Source organism: Sturnira hondurensis, unplaced genomic scaffold (genome assembly GCF_014824575.4).
Source record: "Sturnira hondurensis isolate 20B ecotype Veracruz unplaced genomic scaffold, ASM1482457v3 Scaffold0025598, whole genome shotgun sequence".
Lineage (NCBI taxonomy): Eukaryota > Metazoa > Chordata > Mammalia > Chiroptera > Phyllostomidae > Sturnira > Sturnira hondurensis.
Window position 1 is genome coordinate 220,919 of NW_028098229.1, and position 19,543 is coordinate 240,461.

The window sequence follows — 19,543 nt, forward strand, 5'->3', positions numbered from 1 at the left end:
CATGATCACGCATTCACTAAGTGGATAGTACAGAGCCAAGTCTGGAGGGCTATGTGCCTTCACTCCATGTGACCGTCATTATACCATGCTAGCCTCTCCAAAAACCTGCCTCAACCAATTATTTGGAGTTTGTAGCTCTATTAATAGAGAGCAAATATCTAAAATGAAGTAGGGGTCATAAATAGTAGAGTAGCCCTGTGATCCTAAATGCAGTTCTGATTTGGAAACAGAGGCCACATTCAACAGTTGTGAAAGAGACTGCATGCAAAGACATTAGAGTGTGCTGATACAGGCAACTATGTATAAATAAGTAGGTCATTTTTAAACTATATTTGATTGATTATGCTATTACAGTTGTCCCACTTTTTTTCTCTTTTTACCCTCTTTCACTCTGCAGTTGCCCTCCAACTGCATCCCTCCCCCACTCCCACTGCCACATTAGTTCATGTCAATGAGTCATACACGTAAGTTCTTTGGCTTCTCCATCTTTAAAAATTAATTTATTTAATTGATATTCAAGTACAGTTTTCTGTGTTTTACTCCCATTCCAGCCCACCCCCTCAGTGCTCCCTCCCTCCCTCACATTTCCACCCTCCTTAGTTTTTGTCCATGTGTCCTTTATACTATTTCCTACAAATCCCTCCCCTTTACCTTTGAAATTCCCTCCCCTCTCCCTTCTGGTCACTGTCAGCCTGTTCTGTATTTCAGTGTCTTTGGTTATATTTTCCTTGCTTGTTTCTTTTGTTGTTTAGGTTCCTGTTAAAGGTGAAATCATATGATATTTGTCTTTCACCACCTGGCTTATTTCAATCAGAATAATGCTTTCCAGTTCCATCCATGCTATTGCAAAGGGTAGGAGCTCCTTCTTTCTTTCTGCTGCATAGAATTCCATTCTGTAAATGTACCATAGTTTTTTGATCCATTCATTTACTGATGGGCATCTAGGTTGCTTCCAGCACTTGGCTATTGTAAATTATGCTGCTATGAACATTGGGGTGCATAAGTTCTTTTGGATTGGTGTTTCAGGGTTCTTGGATATAATCCTAGCAGTGGAATTCCTGAGTCAAAAGGCAGATCTGTTTTTAGTTTTCTTAGAAAATTCCATACTGTTTTCCATAGTGGTTGTACCAGTCTACAATCCCACCAACAGTGAACTAGGATCCCCTTTTCTCCACAACCTCTCCAGCACTTGTTGTTTGTTGATTTGTTTATGATGACCATTCTGACCAGTGTAAAGTGGTATCTCATTGTGGTTTTAATTTGCATCTCTCTGATAGCTAGTGATATTGAGCATCGTTTCAAGTGTCTCTGGATCCTCTGTATGTCTCCTTGGAGAAGTGTCTGTTAAAGTCCTTTGCCCATTTTTTAATTGGGTTGCATGTCTTCTTAGAGTGGAGTCGTGTAAGTTCTTTGTATATTTTGTAGATTAAACCTTTGTCTGAGGTATCATTGGCAAATATGTTTTCCCATACAGTTCATTCTCTTTTTATTTTAATACTGTTTTCTTTAGCTGTGCAGAAGCTTTTTATTTTGATGAGATCCCATTTGTTTATTTTTTCCTTTTTCTCCCTTGCTCTAGGGGACATATCAGTAAAAATGTTGCTACGTGAAATATCTGATATTTTCCTGCCAGTGTTCTCCTCTAGGACTTTAATGGTGTCACTGCTTATACTTAAGTCTTTTATCCACCTTGAATTTATTTTGGTGTATGGTGTAAGTTGGTGCTTGAGTTTCATTTTTTTGCAAGTAGCTGTTCAGTTCTCGGAACATTATTTGTTGAAGAGGCTATTTTTCCTCCATTTTACCTTGCTGCCCCCTTTGTTGAATATTAATTCACCATAGAGACTTGAGTTTATTTCTGGGCTCTCTGTTCTGTTCCATTGGTCTATGTGCCCATTTTTATGCCAGTACCAGGTGTGTTGATCACAGTGGCCTTGTAATATAGTTTGGTATCAGGTATTGTGATCCCTCCTACTTTGCTCTTCTCAAAATTGCAGCTACTAATCAGGGATGTTTAAGGTCCATATAAATTTTTGAAGTGCTTGTTCCATGTCTGTGAAATATGTCATTGGTACTTTAATAGGTATTGCATTGAATCTGTAATTTGCTTTTGGTATTATGGACATTTTGATGATGTTAATTCGTCCAATCCATGAACATGGTATATGTTTCCATTGTTTGTGTCTCCCTTGATTTCTTTGTTCAGTGTTGTGTAGTTTTCTGCATACAGGACATTTACCTCATTGGTTAGGTTTATTCCTAGGTATATTTTTTCTTTACCCTATATCGAATGAAATTTTTTTCTTGATTTCTGCTTCTGCTGTTTCATTGTTGGTATACAAAAATGCCTTTGATTTCTGGATATTGACTTTGTATCCTGCTGTTTTTCCAAATTCATTTATTAGGTTGAGCAGTTTCTCAGTGGAGTCTATAGGATTTTCCATGTACACTATCATGTCATCTGCAAACAGTGACAGTTTTGTTTCCTCCTTTCTGATTTGGATGCCTTTTATTTCCTTTTCTTGTCTGATAACTGTGGCTAAAACTTCCAATACTATATTGAATAGAAGTGGTAAAAGTGGACAAGCTTGTCTTGTTCCTAATCTTAGTGGAAAAGCTTTTAGTTTTTGCCCATTGAGTATGATGTTGGCTGTAGGTCTCTCATACATGGTCCTTATTACGTTGAGGAATGCTCCATTTATTTCCACTTTGCTGAGTGTTTTTATCATAAATGGGTGCTGTACCTTATCAAATGCTTTAACCACATCTATTGATATGATCATGTGTGTTTTGTCTTTGCTTTGTTTATGTCATGTAGTACATTTACCGATTTGTGAATATTGAACCATCCTTGCATCCCTGGGGTGAATCCCTCTTGGTCATGGTGTATGATCTTTTTAATGTATTGTTGGATGCCGTTTGCCAACATTTTGTTGAGGATTGTAGTGTCTATGTTCATCAGTGATATTGGCCTGAAGTTTTTGTTGTTGTTGTTGTTGTTGTTGTTGTTGTTGTGTGTTTATCTGGTTTTGGGATTAGGATGATGCTGGCTTCATAAAGAGAGTTTGGAAGTCTTAAATCATTTTGGATTTTTTGGAATAGTCTGTGGAGGACAGGGATTAGCTCTTCCTTAAATGCTTTGTAGAATTCTCCTGTGAAACCACCTGGTCCAGGGCTTTTGTGTGATGGGAGTTTTTTGATTACTTCTTCAATTTCATCTGCTATTATTGGCCTGTTCAGGTTTTCTGCTTCTTTTTATTGAGTTTTGGAAGATTATATTTTTCTAGAAATTTGTCCATTTCACCTAGGTTTTCAAATGTCTTGGAATACAGTTCTCCATAGTAATTTCTCATAATTCCTTGTATTTCTGTGGTGTCAGTTGTAATTTCTCCTCTTTCATTTCTGATTGTGTTTATTTGGGTCTTCTCTCTTCTTTTCTTGATGAGCCTACTTAATGGCTTGTGGATTTTGTTTTTCTTCAAAGAATCAGCTCCTGGTTTCATTGATCCTTAGAATTGCGCTTTTAGTCTCTATGTCATGTAATTCTGCTGTGATCTTGGTTATTTCCTTCCTTCTACTTGCTCTGGGCTGTCTTTGTTTTTGTTCCTTGAGTTCTTGCAGGCGTCAGGTTAGATTGTTTGAAATGTTTCTATCTCCTTTAGGTAAGACTCTATCACTATGAACTTCCCTCTCAGAAGTGCCTTCACTGTGTCCCATCAGGTTTGAGTTGTTGTGTGTTCATTTGCATTTGTTTACAGCAACGTTTTGATTTCATCCCTAATTTCATTCTTGATCCATTCATTGTTTAATAGCATGCTATTCATTCTCCATGAGTTTGAGTGGTTTGGGTGTTTTCCCTTGGGGTTGGTTTCTAGTTTCAGTCCCTTGTGGTCGGAGAAAATTCTTGGTATGCTTTCAATTTTGCTGAATTTATTGAGGCTTGTTATGTGTTCTATCATGAGGTTTATCTTTGAAAATATTCCATGTGCATTTGAAAAGAATGTGTATTTAGCTTCTTTGGGATGGAGGGCTCTATATATATCAGTTAAGTCCATTTTATTTAGGATGTTGTTCCATTCCACAATATCTTTGTTGATATTTTGTTTGGAAGATCTGTACATTTTTCACAGTGGGGTGTTAAAATCCCCTACTGTAATTGTGTTGCTGTCAATATCTTTCTTGAGGTCCTCTAGGTTTTCTTTATATATTTGGGTGCTCCTCTGTTGGGTGCATATATATTTACGATGTTAATGTCTTCTTAGTGAATTCCTCCCTTGAGTATTATGAAGTGACCTTCTGGGTCTCTCTTTATGGCCCTTTTTTTGAAGTCTGTTTTGCCTGATATTAGAATTGCCACCCCAGATATTTTTCCTTGTCTGTTTGTTTGGAAAATTTGTTTCCAGCATTTCACTTTTAGTCTGTGATGGTCTTTTGACCTGAGGTGGGTCTCTTGTAGGCAGCATATGTGTGGGTCATGCTTTCTTATCCATTCAGCTTTTCTATGTCTTTTAATTGGATCATTTAATCTATTTATGTTTAAGGTTATTACTGATAGGTACTTATCCATTGCCATTTATGTACCTGCGTTCCTTTCTGTCTCTCTCTTTTTCTTCCTTTCCTTAAAGCAGTCCTTTAAGTAATTCTTGTAGAGCTGGTTTCGTGGAGGCATATTCTTTTGGCTTGTTTTGTCTTAGAAGCTCTTTATTTGGCCTTCTATCTTGATTTAGAGCCTTGCTGGGTAAAGAAGCCTTGGATGTAGGCCTCTGGTTCTCATTACTTGGCATATTTCTTGCCATTGTCTTCTTGCTTGGAGTGTTTCCATTGAGAAGTAAGAAACTAATCTTATTGGGGCTCCCTTTTATGTTACTTCCTTTTTCTCCCTTGCTGCCTTTAAGATTCTCTCTTTGTCTTGGAATTTTGCCATTTTAATTATGATGTGTTTTTGAGTATGGCTCCTTGGGTTCCTCTTGATTGGGTCTCTCTCCCCATTCCAATTTCCGTTTCTGTGATTCTGTTCCTGTTCTACCTGTTTGCTTAGTTTATTTTTCTTTTTGGTTTTTTTTTTTAGGTTCAGTTACTGATGGTTGTTAGTTTGTTATAATTTTACTGTTCATATTTTTTATCTTCTTCTTTGTCTTAGACAAATCCCTTTAACATGTCATATAATAAGGGCTTGGTGATGATGAAATCCTTTAATTCGACCTTATCTGGAAAGCACGTTATCTGTCCCCCCATTCTAAATGATTGCTTTGCTGGATAGAGCAATCTTGGATGTATGTCCTTGCCTTTCATGACTTGGAATACTTCTTTTTAGCCCCTTGTGGCCTGAAAGGTTTCTTTTGAGAAATCAGCTGATAGTCTAATGGCAACTCCTTTGACTAGGTCATTTAATCATTTTTAAACATACAATAAATTATTTGCCTTCTTTACATGTGAAGACTCATACTCTTAAGATTAACTCTCAAAAAAAATCCTTGTGAAAATGAAAATAGAGCATTGAGGTTTAAATAAGTATTTTATTTAACTAAAAGGTGAGCCTGGAGATTCAGAGTTCAGACTAACATGTTTGGAGTCTTTGTAAAGTTTACCTTTTACTTATTTATATTTTTGGTACAGTGACATGCGATTAGGTTGGAATAATAGGCCAGAAATTTCCATCTTGACTTCAATTGGCCTTGTTTCTATAAAGTTATGGGTACCTCTTAAATTTGTAATGCTCTGAAAATGACCTAGAACTTTCTGTAACGAAACTTCTGAGCAAAAATAAGGCCAAGGTTGTATCTTATTTTTCTTATTTTTCTCCTCTAGACCCCTCCCACCTAATTCCTGCCTCCAAGACCTAGAACTTCTAAGTCTTAGTTCCTAAAACAATAAACAAAGCTCTCTTGAGGATAGAAATAAACACAATTTTGGTAAGAAATCAGATGTCAGTTTTTATTTTCTAAAATGGATTCTACTTGTTTACAATGTAGTTTTTTTCTTAGTTTACTATTTCCTAAATTTCTTATAATTTCATGAAAAATTGTCCAGGTGATCTTTTTCCTTCAAAAGTCAGTATTTTTCTTATCTAAAAATAACTATACTAAAGAGGATAAAAATAAAAACAGTAGAATTGGCTTTCATGAAATAAAAATTTAAATACCTTAAATATATATACTAATAGAATATTAAAAGATACTTCACAGACTTTTAAAAGTTGTTCACTTTTATTTACTTTCTGGTGACTTCTGTTTTGAACCTTTAAATTTACTCTAATGGTTACATTGTATTGCTCTTTTTAAAGTGAAAAGACTACAATGTATTTATTTGAATGAAAAGGAATTCTAACATGGCTACTATTTTCTTCAGAATCCAAAGTGAACAGGTAGTAACAGCAGTACCAATTGCCACAGAAATACAATGAGTATGAGAGGCAGGACCATTCTTTCCCCTCCAGCTCTGTTCTGGCTGAATTTTTTTTTTTAGCTCCTTAGTCTCTCAGTACTGTACCTTCTTCATCTCTCAAATGCGTATAATGCACATACTTATAGCAAATTTAAAAGAAACTTTAAAGTCTTGTTAATGCCAGAAGAAACAAACTCAAAAACTAGAAACATTGATGAACTGATTTTAATATTAGTATATTCATTCAACAAAAGATAGCTAGATATTGAGACAGCAGGCAAAAGAAAGTTGTCAGGATAGTTACTGATTAGAAGAAATTCTTGCAAGTTAAACTTCTTAACTATAGTTCATGAGGCTACCTCTAGATTTCAATTTAAAAGATGAGGCAGGTAGAGAACATTCCTTACAATGGTTATTTATTATAAGTCTACTAAGTACCTGCCAGTGTGCTCAGCACCCAGGAGATAGGGACAAAGGGCATGGCTCTTGCCTTTGTGGAGCTTATGGTCTAGCAAAAAGGCACCAGTTCACAAATCCTTACCACATGCCTGCCTGTGCTCGGTGCTTTCTTTATACCCATGAGCTATTCCATTATCAGCACAGCCCTGTGATGATGGACCATGCTGTGACATAATGATGGTGACTGTGTTCCAGGTGAGAAAACTAAGGCTTTGAAAGGTGATACATTGCCCAAAGAAACAAGCTAGTGAGTACAAGTATAATTTAAACTCAGATATGCCTATTCCAAAGCATATGATTTTAACTAACAAATGACAATGACCACATATATACAAAATGACTCTCCCTGTATTCAAAAGCTTATATAAATCCAAACTAGTCATCTCCAACCTGGAGCTTACCTGTTATCTTGCAGCCATATACTTCAAACCTCAGAGATATGCCATTTTCCCAAGTCAGAGGTTTGATTCGGACAAATCGAGTTATCAGAGGTTTGGGGAAAACTCCAAACACAACATCTGTGGGGTTGGTGTTTCCCTGAAAGACCTATATGGAAAAAGGAAGAGCCTTTTAATAATATACTTTTTGGATTAAAAACAAATCCAAAAATATGTTTTCACAAATGCTTATAAAATTATTTATAATTTCAGCATTGTCTATCCAGGTTGAGGTGGTGTTAATAAGTCGTGATGTTATTTTTCCAAATGATGGCTATCAGAAAGAATCATGTTTACTATAGAATATTTTCACATTGGCTAGAGCCTCCAAAAGCACTGTTATAAGGATAACATTTGTTAAAGAATACACACTATTATCTTAAAAAGTGGGTAATAATTAAATTTATCATAAAGACTAACAAAATGCTATAGACATTTGATGGGAACTCTTACTATTTTACTTTTCCAGGAACCCCCATAAGGTTTGCTTTTTGAATTCAGTGTAGGGTCTGGCTTTTAAAAAAATTCTCAGGTGTGTTCCAAGCTTTAGCACAAGGTCAAGTAAGTGGCTTTCTCCCTTCCAACTCCATTTCTTGATGGAACGGCTTCTTCCTGACATTAATTAATGAGTTAATCTTTCTGGGTTATTGGCAAAATTACGTTTTAGTGGTCCAAATCAAAGCTGAGTTGTAAATGATATATAATTAGATATCATCTTTTCCAGGGCTTCTGCTTCTAGTTTTCAAAGGAGTCATTTTATTCTAACAAAGATGAGGCACATCATTGCAGGTAATGAGTGCTCATTATGAATTGTTTCCCACAAGGATTTGTCAGGGCCATGGGGCCTGGGCCTGGGACACAGCCATTTTCTAGAGCAGTGGGGATGGTTTGCCATCGTGAAACATCCTGCTGGTAGACCTGCCTGAGGTGAAACTGAAAGCCTCCACTTTCCTGGACTTTACTTCTGCCTGCATGGGGGGTGACCTGTATAGAAGTAACATGTCTCAGTAACGTGGTGTGCTAGGCCAGCCTCCTCCTCCTGGGCTGTGTAACTAGAGAAATTACTGGGTTCATCTGAGGCATGGAGATGTGGAGATTCCTTTCCACCTTCCCAGGCAAGTTTGCAGAGGAGAACCACAGATTCCCAAGGTTTGCTCTTCCCCTGAAAGAAAGGGCTTATAAAAAGTCAAGATGCTGTTTTTATTCATGTAGCTAAGTGACCAACACAATCGAAATGAGTCACATGTTTTACCAAGTTGGCTATTAGCCTGATCCCTCATTCAAACATGACTTAATATCATAATTTATCTAGCCTGTGATGGACTTCAGATTTCTCTCATGCCTTAGCATCCTTCTCTGGGAAGTAATCTGTGTGGGAGCACTTTTGTATGACAAAGAATAATGGGTCACTTCCAGGAAGAGTGGAGTCCCAAAATGTGGTGCTTAAAGGGTCAACAAGCACACCCAAAGGAGAGCCTGAGAGCCCAGAGGTCCGTTAGAGCACAGCATGCTCCAACCTTTGGCCCACACCAGGGGGATTTTATGTTTGCTTAAAGTCAGGTAAAGATATGCCTTCCATTCACATAGGGAGGACTGCTGGGGGATGTGGCTGGTCCCAAGCTGTTGTGGCTAAGAAAAGCAGGAAAGAGGGGAGCAGGCAGTGGCTGAAAGGCCCCACAGTACAGAGAAAGGCAGGTGGCCAACAATTACTAGACTACACGTGAATGTTTGGGTTTCACTGTGATTCAATGAAAGTGCTCAGAAGAGATGCCAGGTTCTTACCTTTGCTGGATTTTTCTTTATTCCTTCCGCCTCCCAATCTGAAAGCTTTGTGTGTGCCAGGGTGCTCCTGACAGTGGACAACCCCAGGCTCTTCCTGCAGAGAACCTGCATGTCTTTCTGATACCCCTTCTGGGCCAGATGAACAACAGATAGAGACAATGGCTGCAGAGAAGGTCTTGGAGAAGCAGCACTCATTTCTTTAAAGAAATGGCCTCAAGGTCTGGGGTCAGGTCTCCCCATTCTCTCTGGATTTTCTTGTTTGTGGTGTGTCCTTGGCTTTAGTAGGGTTTTTTGTTTGTTTGTTTTGGTTCATTTGTTTAAAATTAAAGAATGTCTTCAAAGACTACTCCAAAACAAAAATAAGCCATTAAACCCAGAGTTAAATTGACTCGTTTAACAACCACAAATGTTGACTAGGACAGTTTTTCTTCCCCAGATGGAAGACTGGTTCTCTGTCCTCACAGGCTAGATGGTGGCCTTGAACTTGCATGTCCCCAGAGCTTTCCTTCCACAGAGCAGCTTCACACCTATATCTGCTTTAGTTTTGCCTCCTAACAAAAAGAGGGCTTTGCAGCTAATCAAAAAGAAGTAATAGTTCTCTCACTTCACACCCAGGAAGCTTTTCTCAGCTCCTGAGCTGGAAGTCAGGCTATGAACACTTGAGAGAGATAAGGACATGAACCTGACCTCTTCTCAAACCCAGGACTTCAAGTCATTTGGATCTTTACTAACATAATTATCAACTCTCTACATTACTCAGCCTCTGGGGTAAGCTTTTAATTTCGGGGAAACAGTGAGTGCGAGTTCTCAGAAATCTTTTGGTTATTAAATAGAGCCAGTATAACTTCAAAAACACAGCCAGACTGAGAAAAAACACCTAATTTCCAAGTGATTTAGGGCAGAGCTCTTAGGAGCAGAGCATGGTTGTGTGCCTCCTTGGTTAAAGCAATGAGGAGTTGGCGTGGGCGTGATCTAAGAGAACATGATGGACTGACTGGCTTCGTTCTATGTATTCCACAGAAGTAGCCAAACACACTGGTAAATTAGTTTGTGAGCCACAGAGGGTAGATGCAAAAAGACTTTTCTAAAATCAGTGTGTTACAGAGAGGAAGAAAGAATGAATTCATGAAAGAGAATGGAGCAACACAGAGAATGTGTGTGGGGGTGGGGGGCAACTCCTAAGACTCTAAGAGGACCTAAGAGGACAGTGTCCTGTGCACAGTCCTTGCTTGTCCCTATGAGAGGTGTGAAGTAATTCTCAAGTCTGACACTGACACTGAATTGGTTTTGGCTTCTGGATCTGGGAATATGAGACACCTTGGCCAGATTTAAACCTCTAATTGCAGTTTTCATGTTAAAATGACTGAAAAATAAACCAGACAGGCCAGACAGAAAACTCCCAAACAAATGAGTACAATTGATCACCCATTTCAAAGACTAAATTGGTGGAAGGGGTGGCAGCCAAACTTACAACAGGCTTATTTCCTTCTTTGATGGTGATCCAGTCTTCCCCATTGGAGCTGATGTCTATTCTGTAAGTGCTGACGTGGTATTTCTTCTTGGTTTCCTTTGAAATGGCCCCTTGGGTCCCAACAGCAGTGACAAAGCGCAGAAATCCTAAGTCCACCTGCAAGACAGTACTTGTGTGGTCAGCTGTCCATCCCTTCATTGCCCTTACCTGGAGCATATTTCCTGTGGGCTTTGTGGTATAGTTTCCACTTACATGGGATCAGTAGACTCCAATTAATTCTATCTGGCATTAACCACCCCTAAGTCCCCACCCCATTCCTTCTAACAAAAGGCACAGATGTTAGAAGACAGCAATTGTCCTAGGTTGGCAGTTACCAGGAGGAGAAGGTTCTCCTTGCTGCGATCACGATTGCTTGAAACTGGGTTCAATGTCATGTCACTATGTTTTTCTAATAGATTAAAAATGCTTTCCAAATAGCACATCAATATATGTCATTTTACAGATAGAAAATCAAGACAAACAAGATAAACTCAGATGTTGTATACTGGAGAGGCTGGGACTAGAACTCAAGTCGAACATGGTCCTATTCCCATCACTGTTCAGCACCCCACCTCTTTCCAAATAGAATGCAGACTAAAACAATACTGACTTTGAAAGCAACATGAGTATTGTGGTTTGGGAAATGGGCCCTAGATTCATAATCTGAAGTGGAGAAGAGAGGAGGAGTGCAAACTGAGGATTTTTGCTTCATAAATTTGCATTTCAGATAAACAACAAACATTTTTAGTATAAGTATGTCCCATGCAATTTTGGGGACCTACCATAACTGGGTCATTGCTTACTTGAAATACAAATTTAACTGGGTATTCTGTATGTTACCTGGCAACCTTAAAAGTAACTCATTGAAGATAAATAATCAGGTGATTTTAAGTTGCTGCAAAAACTCTGATTTCCTAATGTTGCAATTAGAAAGTTAATGGTTACTCTGCAACTGTCTTCAAATGCTCTCAGAACACTTAGTGTGTTACTCACTATTCACTGAGTCATGCCCAGTGCCACATCCGCCTTCAAGCTGAAGGGCTCTTAAAATCTTGATATCCAAGGGAGTATGGAGCAGAGCTATGTAAATAAACTCTTCCTGTCAAACTTACAAATGACTCTTCAGCCTGAAAATGATTAAATTCCCAAGAGTGTATATTTAACTTAGACTGATTTGAAATAACTATATTTCCTGGCTGTCCTATTCCTGCTTTTTTTAAAATTAAAATTTTATTTTTTAAATTTATTTAATTATTTTTCAAGTACAGTTTTCTGTCTATTACTCCCATCCCATCCTACCCCCGTGCTCCCCCCTCCCTCCCATTTCCACCCTTCTTAGTTGTTGTCCATGTATCCTTTATATTTGTTCCTCTAAATCCCTCCCCTATTTCCCCTGAAATTCCATCCCCTCTCCTTTTAAATTTTGTTTTTAGAATAAAATTTACTTACCAGGTAGGAAACAAGTTAACTGGTTGTTACCTAGAGAATTCTAAGTGCTAGAAACAGCTGAATTAAAAGGAGCAATTGACTGAAATTTAGGTAGCCAACACAGGAAGCACCCAAAGTCTCAGTCAGATAAGAAGTCCTCCAAAGCACATGCATGAATCACTCATAAAAAGAAATATGTTTTCTGCCCTGGGTGGTGTAGCTCAGTGGGTTGAGTGCGGGCCTGCGAACCAGAGATTTGCAGTTCGATTCCCAGTCAGGGCATATGCCTGGATTGCAGGCCAGTTCCCAACGGGGGACACATGAGAGGCAACAGTACATTGATGTTTCTTTCCCTCTCTCCTTCCCTTTTCCCTCTAAAGATAAATAAATAAAATCTTTTAAAAAAAAGAAATATGTTTTCTTTTTTTCAACTACAGTGAAATGCATTAGCAACCCTCCCTTGTAATTGCATAAAGTTTCCTGCTGTGCTATATAAAACTCTGCACATTCTCTTATTTACCACAATGGGATACTTGACATTTCATTTAATTTTTCTTCCTAACACTACTTCCACTGGATTTAGTATGGATGAATGACAACCTCACAAAATGATTAGAGCTGGGGATCATTGTAGTTAAAATTAGAAGGTTCCCAGAATGCTAACAAGACAGTCTTGCCAGCACTGTGGGAACTCTCATTGGTGATGCTGGGGATGTTCTTTTAAGTCCTTTCTCCCTCGGTACCTATGGGGAATGTCCTAACTGAGACCCTCCAGTACCTGAAGTTTGGAAGGAGACACGTAGCCCTTGGCCTCAGAGGCGCCATGGCTCATACTGAGGGTGTTTGTGTCAGAGGGACAGGACTGCATGCCTGTGTGCAGATCTTTTTCACAGGTGAAGCCCTCTGTGCTAATCATGACATTATCCTCATCTCTTTTTAGTCTCACCTTCTGCATCTATCTCCCAGACCTATTAAGATACTTCTTATTCCTATCACCAGAGAAGCCTTCACTGCCTGCATGCCTGGATGTGTAAAGTTCTCTTGACTTAACCATTTCCTTTTTTTTACTATGAGTGACATTTTTTCTTTTTGGTCTGGTAAGTACAGTAAGTCACTTGCCACCCTAGAATATGAAGTACACAGCTCATGTCTCCACCACTGTATCCATCCTGTTGTGTTTCTGCTCTACTGCCATCCAGACTTTTATGATTTCTTTTAGGGAATATATGTGTTTCTATATAGAAAAGTAGTAGGTGACCATGGAAAAATTCATAAGATGCAGAAAAGGTTAGAGAAGAAAATAAGATCTCCATAAGACCATCATTAGGAAATAACCACTGATAGACAACAGCCGTCCAGACTTTGTTTTCTTATGCTAAATGTATGTGAGTATTACATGTATACTGTGTTATGAAAATGTGGTCATTTTACCTCTGGGTCTGATAAACTGTCTCTTGTTTACTTTTATGAATATATTTCCAAGCCACAATATCCTCTTACATCACGACTTTTGATGGCTATATGGTTTGCCGTGATACGGTTGTAGCGTAATCCATTTAATCAGGGTGCTACCTGTGAACAGCATGACTCAACTCAACAGACACTCATTCAGTAGACACTTAATCCTGCTCATCTGCTAAGTTCTGCATTAAGTGTTGGGGATATCAAGAGCAGTAAGAGTGTGGGAAGCAAAAACACATGATTGCAGAACAGGGCAATTTGCTGCAGCACAGATGAAGGAATAAGCCCTTTCCCAGAGACTGGAGCTAGGGGGATTAGAGATATTTCACAGCTGACTTTGGTGTCTATTATACGACGGATACATAGTGGGAGCTTGCAAGTGGGCACAGAGGGAAAAAATGTTCCAGGGAGATGGAAGAGCAAGAGGTGCAGGGCAAGGAGAAGGAAATGAATGAATTAATTGGCAGACACTAAACAACCTACCATGTTTCTCTCACCTCTGTAGACATTCATCAAGAAATGTGTTTTTGGCCCTGGCTGGTGTAGCTCAGTGGATCGAGCGTGGGCCTGAGAACCAGAGGATCGTGGCTCAATTCCCAGTCAGGGCACATGCCTGGGTTGCAGGCAGGTTCTCTGCAGGCCAACTCCCAGCAGGGGATGCACAAAAGGCAACCATACATTGATTGAGATAAAGATAAATAAATATAAGATAAATAAAGAAAATAAAAGATAAATAAATAAAAATAAAATCTTTAAAAAAATAAATAAATAAAATCTTAAAAAAAAAGAAATGTGTTTTTGTCTAAAATTTATTGAACTCTGGTAATTTTAAAACCAAAATAATTAGTCATGAAAACTATTCAAGATCAGCCATGACCATCCTCTTGGTGGTTTAGCTTTTTGAATTATGATGAGCTCTCAACAATCTCACATTCTAATAGACAAGATTGATGACTCAGGACAGGCAGCTGGAAAGACAAAGAGACAATGGAGCAGTTGTATACAATGCCCTCCTCTGTGTTTGAGGGTTCACTGTCCTAATGATACTGCCTTTCCATAAAATTTTAGACACACAAAAACCATGGTTAAATAAGCTTCTTTCCTTAAATCCAATCAGTTATGGTCGGTCCAATCAGTATTTTCGTATTTTGAAAAAATATCATTACTTCACAGCTGCTTTATTTTTAATTAGGAGATGGATGTGATTTTACATCTGAGTTGGCTGTACTTCTGTTCACTATTAAGAGTAATGGTGAGGGCCCTGGCTGGTGTGGCTCAGTGAATTGAGCACTGGCCTGGAAATCAAAGGGTCGTGGGTTTAATTCTCAGTCAGGGCACATGCCTGGGTTGCAGACTAGGTCCCCAGTAGGGGGTGCATGACAGGCAACCATGCATTGATATTTCTCTCCCCTCCTTCCCTTCCTCTCTCTCTAAAAAGAAATAAATAAAAATCTTTTAAAAATTAAAAAATTGAGTAATGGTGAGGGAATGTGATGATGGGAGTGAGTGTACACAGATATGTACATCAGATTCACTCATTAAAATTGTTGAATGTTTCACTCCCTGTGCCCGACAAACATCTGGTACTTATCTGATGGTATGTTAATTGTTTTACAGAAGTTAATCAAACTCCCTTTGAATTCTAGTGGCCACTCTTTGAGTTAGATTATGTAGCACCAACAGTAGAAGTGACCTAATATGACATCCTGTTTCCAATATAAAATTTCAATACTGCCAGTAGAATGTCTACCCACATCTTACTTTCACTGTGCTCCACTCACAAAAAGAAGATATTGCTAGACGTCAGATACAGAAGGGAAAAGACCAAGCTTTATTTGGGGAGGAAGGCACACCATTAGAAGAAAATAGCTGTCTTCACCTAATTCTAGGGAGCAGGAGAGGGTGTCCCAGCAGCTTCTTTGGGTGAAGAAACCCACGGTGTGCGTTATAATTGTGCTCTTGACTCACGCATTATTGTGAGATGTCTATGGGTAGAATTCACATGTGCTTGTAAGACCATGACATTGCCTTAGTAAAGACAGGAAACACATTTCCCAGATAAAGAGAAGCCAGGAGAGGCACGCATTTTATTGGAAACCACTTGAGGACAAAGCCTTCTTTTTAGCATTGTGCAGCAAATCACATAGCAAACCTTTGCACACTGTTGTTTAGGCACTAGCATGCAGCCTCTGAGCCAAGATATGAATATTGTTGCTTTCTATAATAATACATAAACAGCTATTGGTACTGTCATACTGTAGAAAGTCTCATTTATAAAATTAATATCTGCGTTGCTAAAAAATACTGCCCATTGAGCTAGACTGACAAGGGAGTGGTTACCAGCTTTTGATGTTCTTCAGGCAGGTTAATACAAAAGCCTCAAAAAATAAAGGACAAAGAACTGAGATCTGATTAAAAACAGGAAAAAAAATTTTGGTAGGGGGAGTGTGTCAGATTTTTTTAGAGTGTCTCTGATAACTCAAAGGGCTGTTAAATTTATCACTAGTCTCCACAAGCTAAAGAAAATATTTTTTGAGCAATTGTCCCATTTCCTTAGATAACACATGTTTTCTGACCAGCATACACATTTAAACCAATGCTGTCCCAGGATCAGCTGAATTCACACCACCTGATCATTATGTTGCTTAACTTACTTAGATCTTGGACTTTGTTTTTCAATTTTATCTTTCAATTACAGTTTATATTCAATATTACTTTGTGTTAGCCTCAGCCTTGAGCTATTTATCAATAAAAATATAACCACTTTATATTCAGTGACATAATTACCTCTTCATGTATTTTTTCACTATATAATAGTACTACATAGAAAAAATACTGATAGCTAAAGGTAACTATTCTTATTAATAAGAAATTCATGAAGCAACACCTCTGTGTCAGGCATTTCATTAATGGCTAGATTTACATACACTATTTCTTTCAATTCTCATAACAATCATACAAGGGAAGTTTTATGGACAAGCAACTGAATAAGAAAGTGATGTGTGCACCTCACTCAGAGCCACATAACTCACCAGGATTCCCCCCAGACCAGATTTGTGGCCCATGCATGAGTCTTTACAACTCCTGCTGTTCCCCAATTCATACTGTAAATGCAGGAATTATCAAAAGATAATTTAGAATTTTTAAATAATCAATAATTAAATTTTATAGTTATTCTTTTTGGAAGTTAAATATTTTTATAAAATTATAAAGAAGAAGAAATCTTGAGTATTAGTTTAAAATGTACACTGGCTATCACAAAGCAAAACTTTGCAAATGCTTCAGTTGTGCTGTAGAAAAACAAGACAGAAATGATGAAACATTTCTAGCAAAAGATAAGAGACATTTACGATGTTGATAAATAATTAAAATACTCAAGTACAAGAAAAATCCAATTCAAGAAGAACCTCACCAATTTCCTTTTCTAGTTTTAGTTGCATGACTTAACCATTCTTTCCATAATTAAATGACAGGAAAGCATTTTCCTGGGGGCAAAAAAATTCTGATTGCAACAAAGCCTATCCTGATAGTACAGCAGTCCCGAGTGAATGAACAGATGAATTTTCCTGTCAGAATACAGGAGCCCACCAGCTAGAATAACTGTGGTTAAGGCTGGAACAGATGCAGTGGAAAGAAAGGCTTGCTTCCCCAACTGCCACAGTGCTGACAGCAGAAGAATGACAAGGAGAGGGGCAAAAAAAATGAAGTTCTCAAACAAGGGCTGACCTTCATCTTTTAGGCTGATAAAAGAAGACAATGTTTGCATGGGCTTCGCTGTGTCTGGGTGCATGGCACATTATCTCACTCTCATGTTAACTCTTTTTGCATAAATTAGAAGCAACTAATTAAAAAAGAAATATTTAATTTTGATATGTTCTTTGAAATGAAGTTCCATCTGGTTCTGTTTGAATAGTAAAATCTGCTATAGTTGTTAAAATTGGCAAGCAGCATTGGCAGAAAGAAACAAAAGGGACTCCATATAGCAAGTTAATACTGCAAACATTTCAGCTGGAGATACTTCCAGAATCCAAGCTATTCAAATCACTCCAATTTGGAAACCACACAGATTAAATGTGAAGGAGAATGCTGCTATGGACGGACACACCACCTCTGGTCTCCCATGTCCTCTGTGTGATGGATACAGCACTAGGCTTGTGAGCTGTATGTGAGACTCCGGCACCCCTGAAAATGCTCATCTCAATTTACAAAACATATTTAAGACAAATATTAGCAGAGCATCTTCACGTATTTTGTGCAAAATTTGAGGATTTTTTCCTTCCATATTTTCTAGATCAGATACAATTATGTTCAGAAAAATTAGATAAATATTCGATTTCAATTCCCCTCTTGTAAGAAACTTGTAAAATCTAGAAATCAAGACACATTACATTCTGATGAAAAAGGAGGAGAAAATGAAATAGTATTGGGATTCCTACAGACTCTGGGATACTGGTAATCAGCATCTAAGGTGATTTAAAAGTACCGTGCAGAATTAAGGAAAAAAACTGATTAAATGTCTGTGCTTTACAAGAGATTGTTTTACATTTTTAAGATATACACCACAGTGTGAACTCATTTCTTCTTTAAAATGAAGTCTTTTGCTTCAATACCATATTAACACGCAGATGGGCACCTCAGAACCATTTAATAGCTCTGTTGAAAAAGATGACATTTACACGGTCCCCTCTTCCAACTAAAATATGCAGGAGCTATTTCTGGGCAGTAAAAGACTTAATACTTTTAATTAACATTTTTAAAATTCCTATTTGTAAGTTGCATTAAATTTAAAACCTGAGCTTTTTGAAAAAAAAATAGTGACTTAGGGGAAGATGGCAATGGAGTAGGAGGGAGAAGATTCCACTTCCCCTTACACACAGGAGAAAAACCTGGCCAATCTACAAAGGGACAAACAGTCAACAGTACCCCAGCATATACAAAAATAAGAGACGAGAAATTGTAGCGGACTCTGAAAAATCAGAAGGTAAGAAGACTGCTGCGGGACAATAAGGTCTCAGGGACCAGCATGGAGATGCCGCTGTAGCCCCCGGCTGGGCACGTGGGAGCCTGGTGCCCGGTGCTGGGCACTGTGCGCCGAGGCTACCACAGATTCTTTGGGAGCCACGGGATTGCCACAGAATCCTTGGGAGAGAACCAGGTCAACTGCTCTCTCCCTCCCTGGCCAAGCAGGGTTTGAGAAGCACCAGGAGAGACCTTGTTGCTTGAAGCTGCAGAGAGGGGGATAGGGACAAAGAGGCAAACACACAAGGGCCGTGATCACCCTCAGAGTCTGTGGTGCCCGGCTTGGGAGAATTGAGAGCCCCGCAGTGATGAGTGCTGACCCCGATGGTCACTGGTTTGGCTGGAGAATTGGGATGTACTGGCTGGAGAATTGGGAGGGGCAGGCTTCAGTGGGAGGAATTTCTCAAAAAGTAAAACTGTTTGGGGGATTCTCCTGTGAAAGCCACTCGGCCTACCCCCCACTAAGTTGGGCAGCAATCCCGAGGTTGTGAGGAGGTCCCTATGTTACCCTATAGCACTGATAAGGGATCACGCTGAAGCCCTGAGGACCCAGGCAGCCTGGCTAGTGCACACCCATCTGCACCCCAGCCCACGGCTGTAAAGAAGACCTGGATCTCCCACATGGGGCGCTGAAAAGAGGCACCAGACAAGGTATTGGGAGAGTGCTTGCGAGACTGGCTGAGTACACAAAAAAGGCCACACCATCCGCCCCTCAGCCTGCTGCAGCCAGCAAGACCAGAAACACTGGCCTGGCTACTTTGAACCAACAAGAGGTAGTTTTTTTCTTTTATATCTTTTATTTTTTAAATTTTTTATTACTGTTTATTTTTCAATGCCTTTTTTCTTTCTTTCTTTCTTTCTTTCTTTCTTTCTTTCTTTCTTTCTTTCTTTCTTTCTCTCTTGTTTTATTCCTGCTTCCTTTCTTTCCAATTTTATCTCTTCTTCCTTACTTCTCCTGCCTTTTTTTAATACTCACATGTGTGACAAAAAAAACTTGGAACTGTGAAAGGACCAGAGTTGGACCCAAAGAGAGGACATCTTAACAGTTGAGACAGTGAGACAA

At 38.7% G+C, this 19,543-nt stretch overlaps 1 protein-coding gene across 4 annotated transcripts in view; it reads right to left on the bottom strand.

Moving 5' to 3' along the window:
- Positions 1-19,543, bottom strand: part of NRP1 (neuropilin 1) — a 215,660-nt gene that overhangs the window by 80,967 nt on the left and 115,150 nt on the right. For all 4 annotated transcript variants that reach the window (XM_037039876.1, XM_037039879.1, XM_037039878.1 and 1 more), the window contains 2 exons: positions 10,534-10,689; positions 7,245-7,389 (listed from right to left, as the gene is read on the bottom strand). In XM_037039876.1, coding sequence (XP_036895771.1) covers positions 7,245-7,389; positions 10,534-10,689 — 301 coding nt within the window. The remainder of the gene's footprint in view (positions 1-7,244; positions 7,390-10,533; positions 10,690-19,543) is intronic.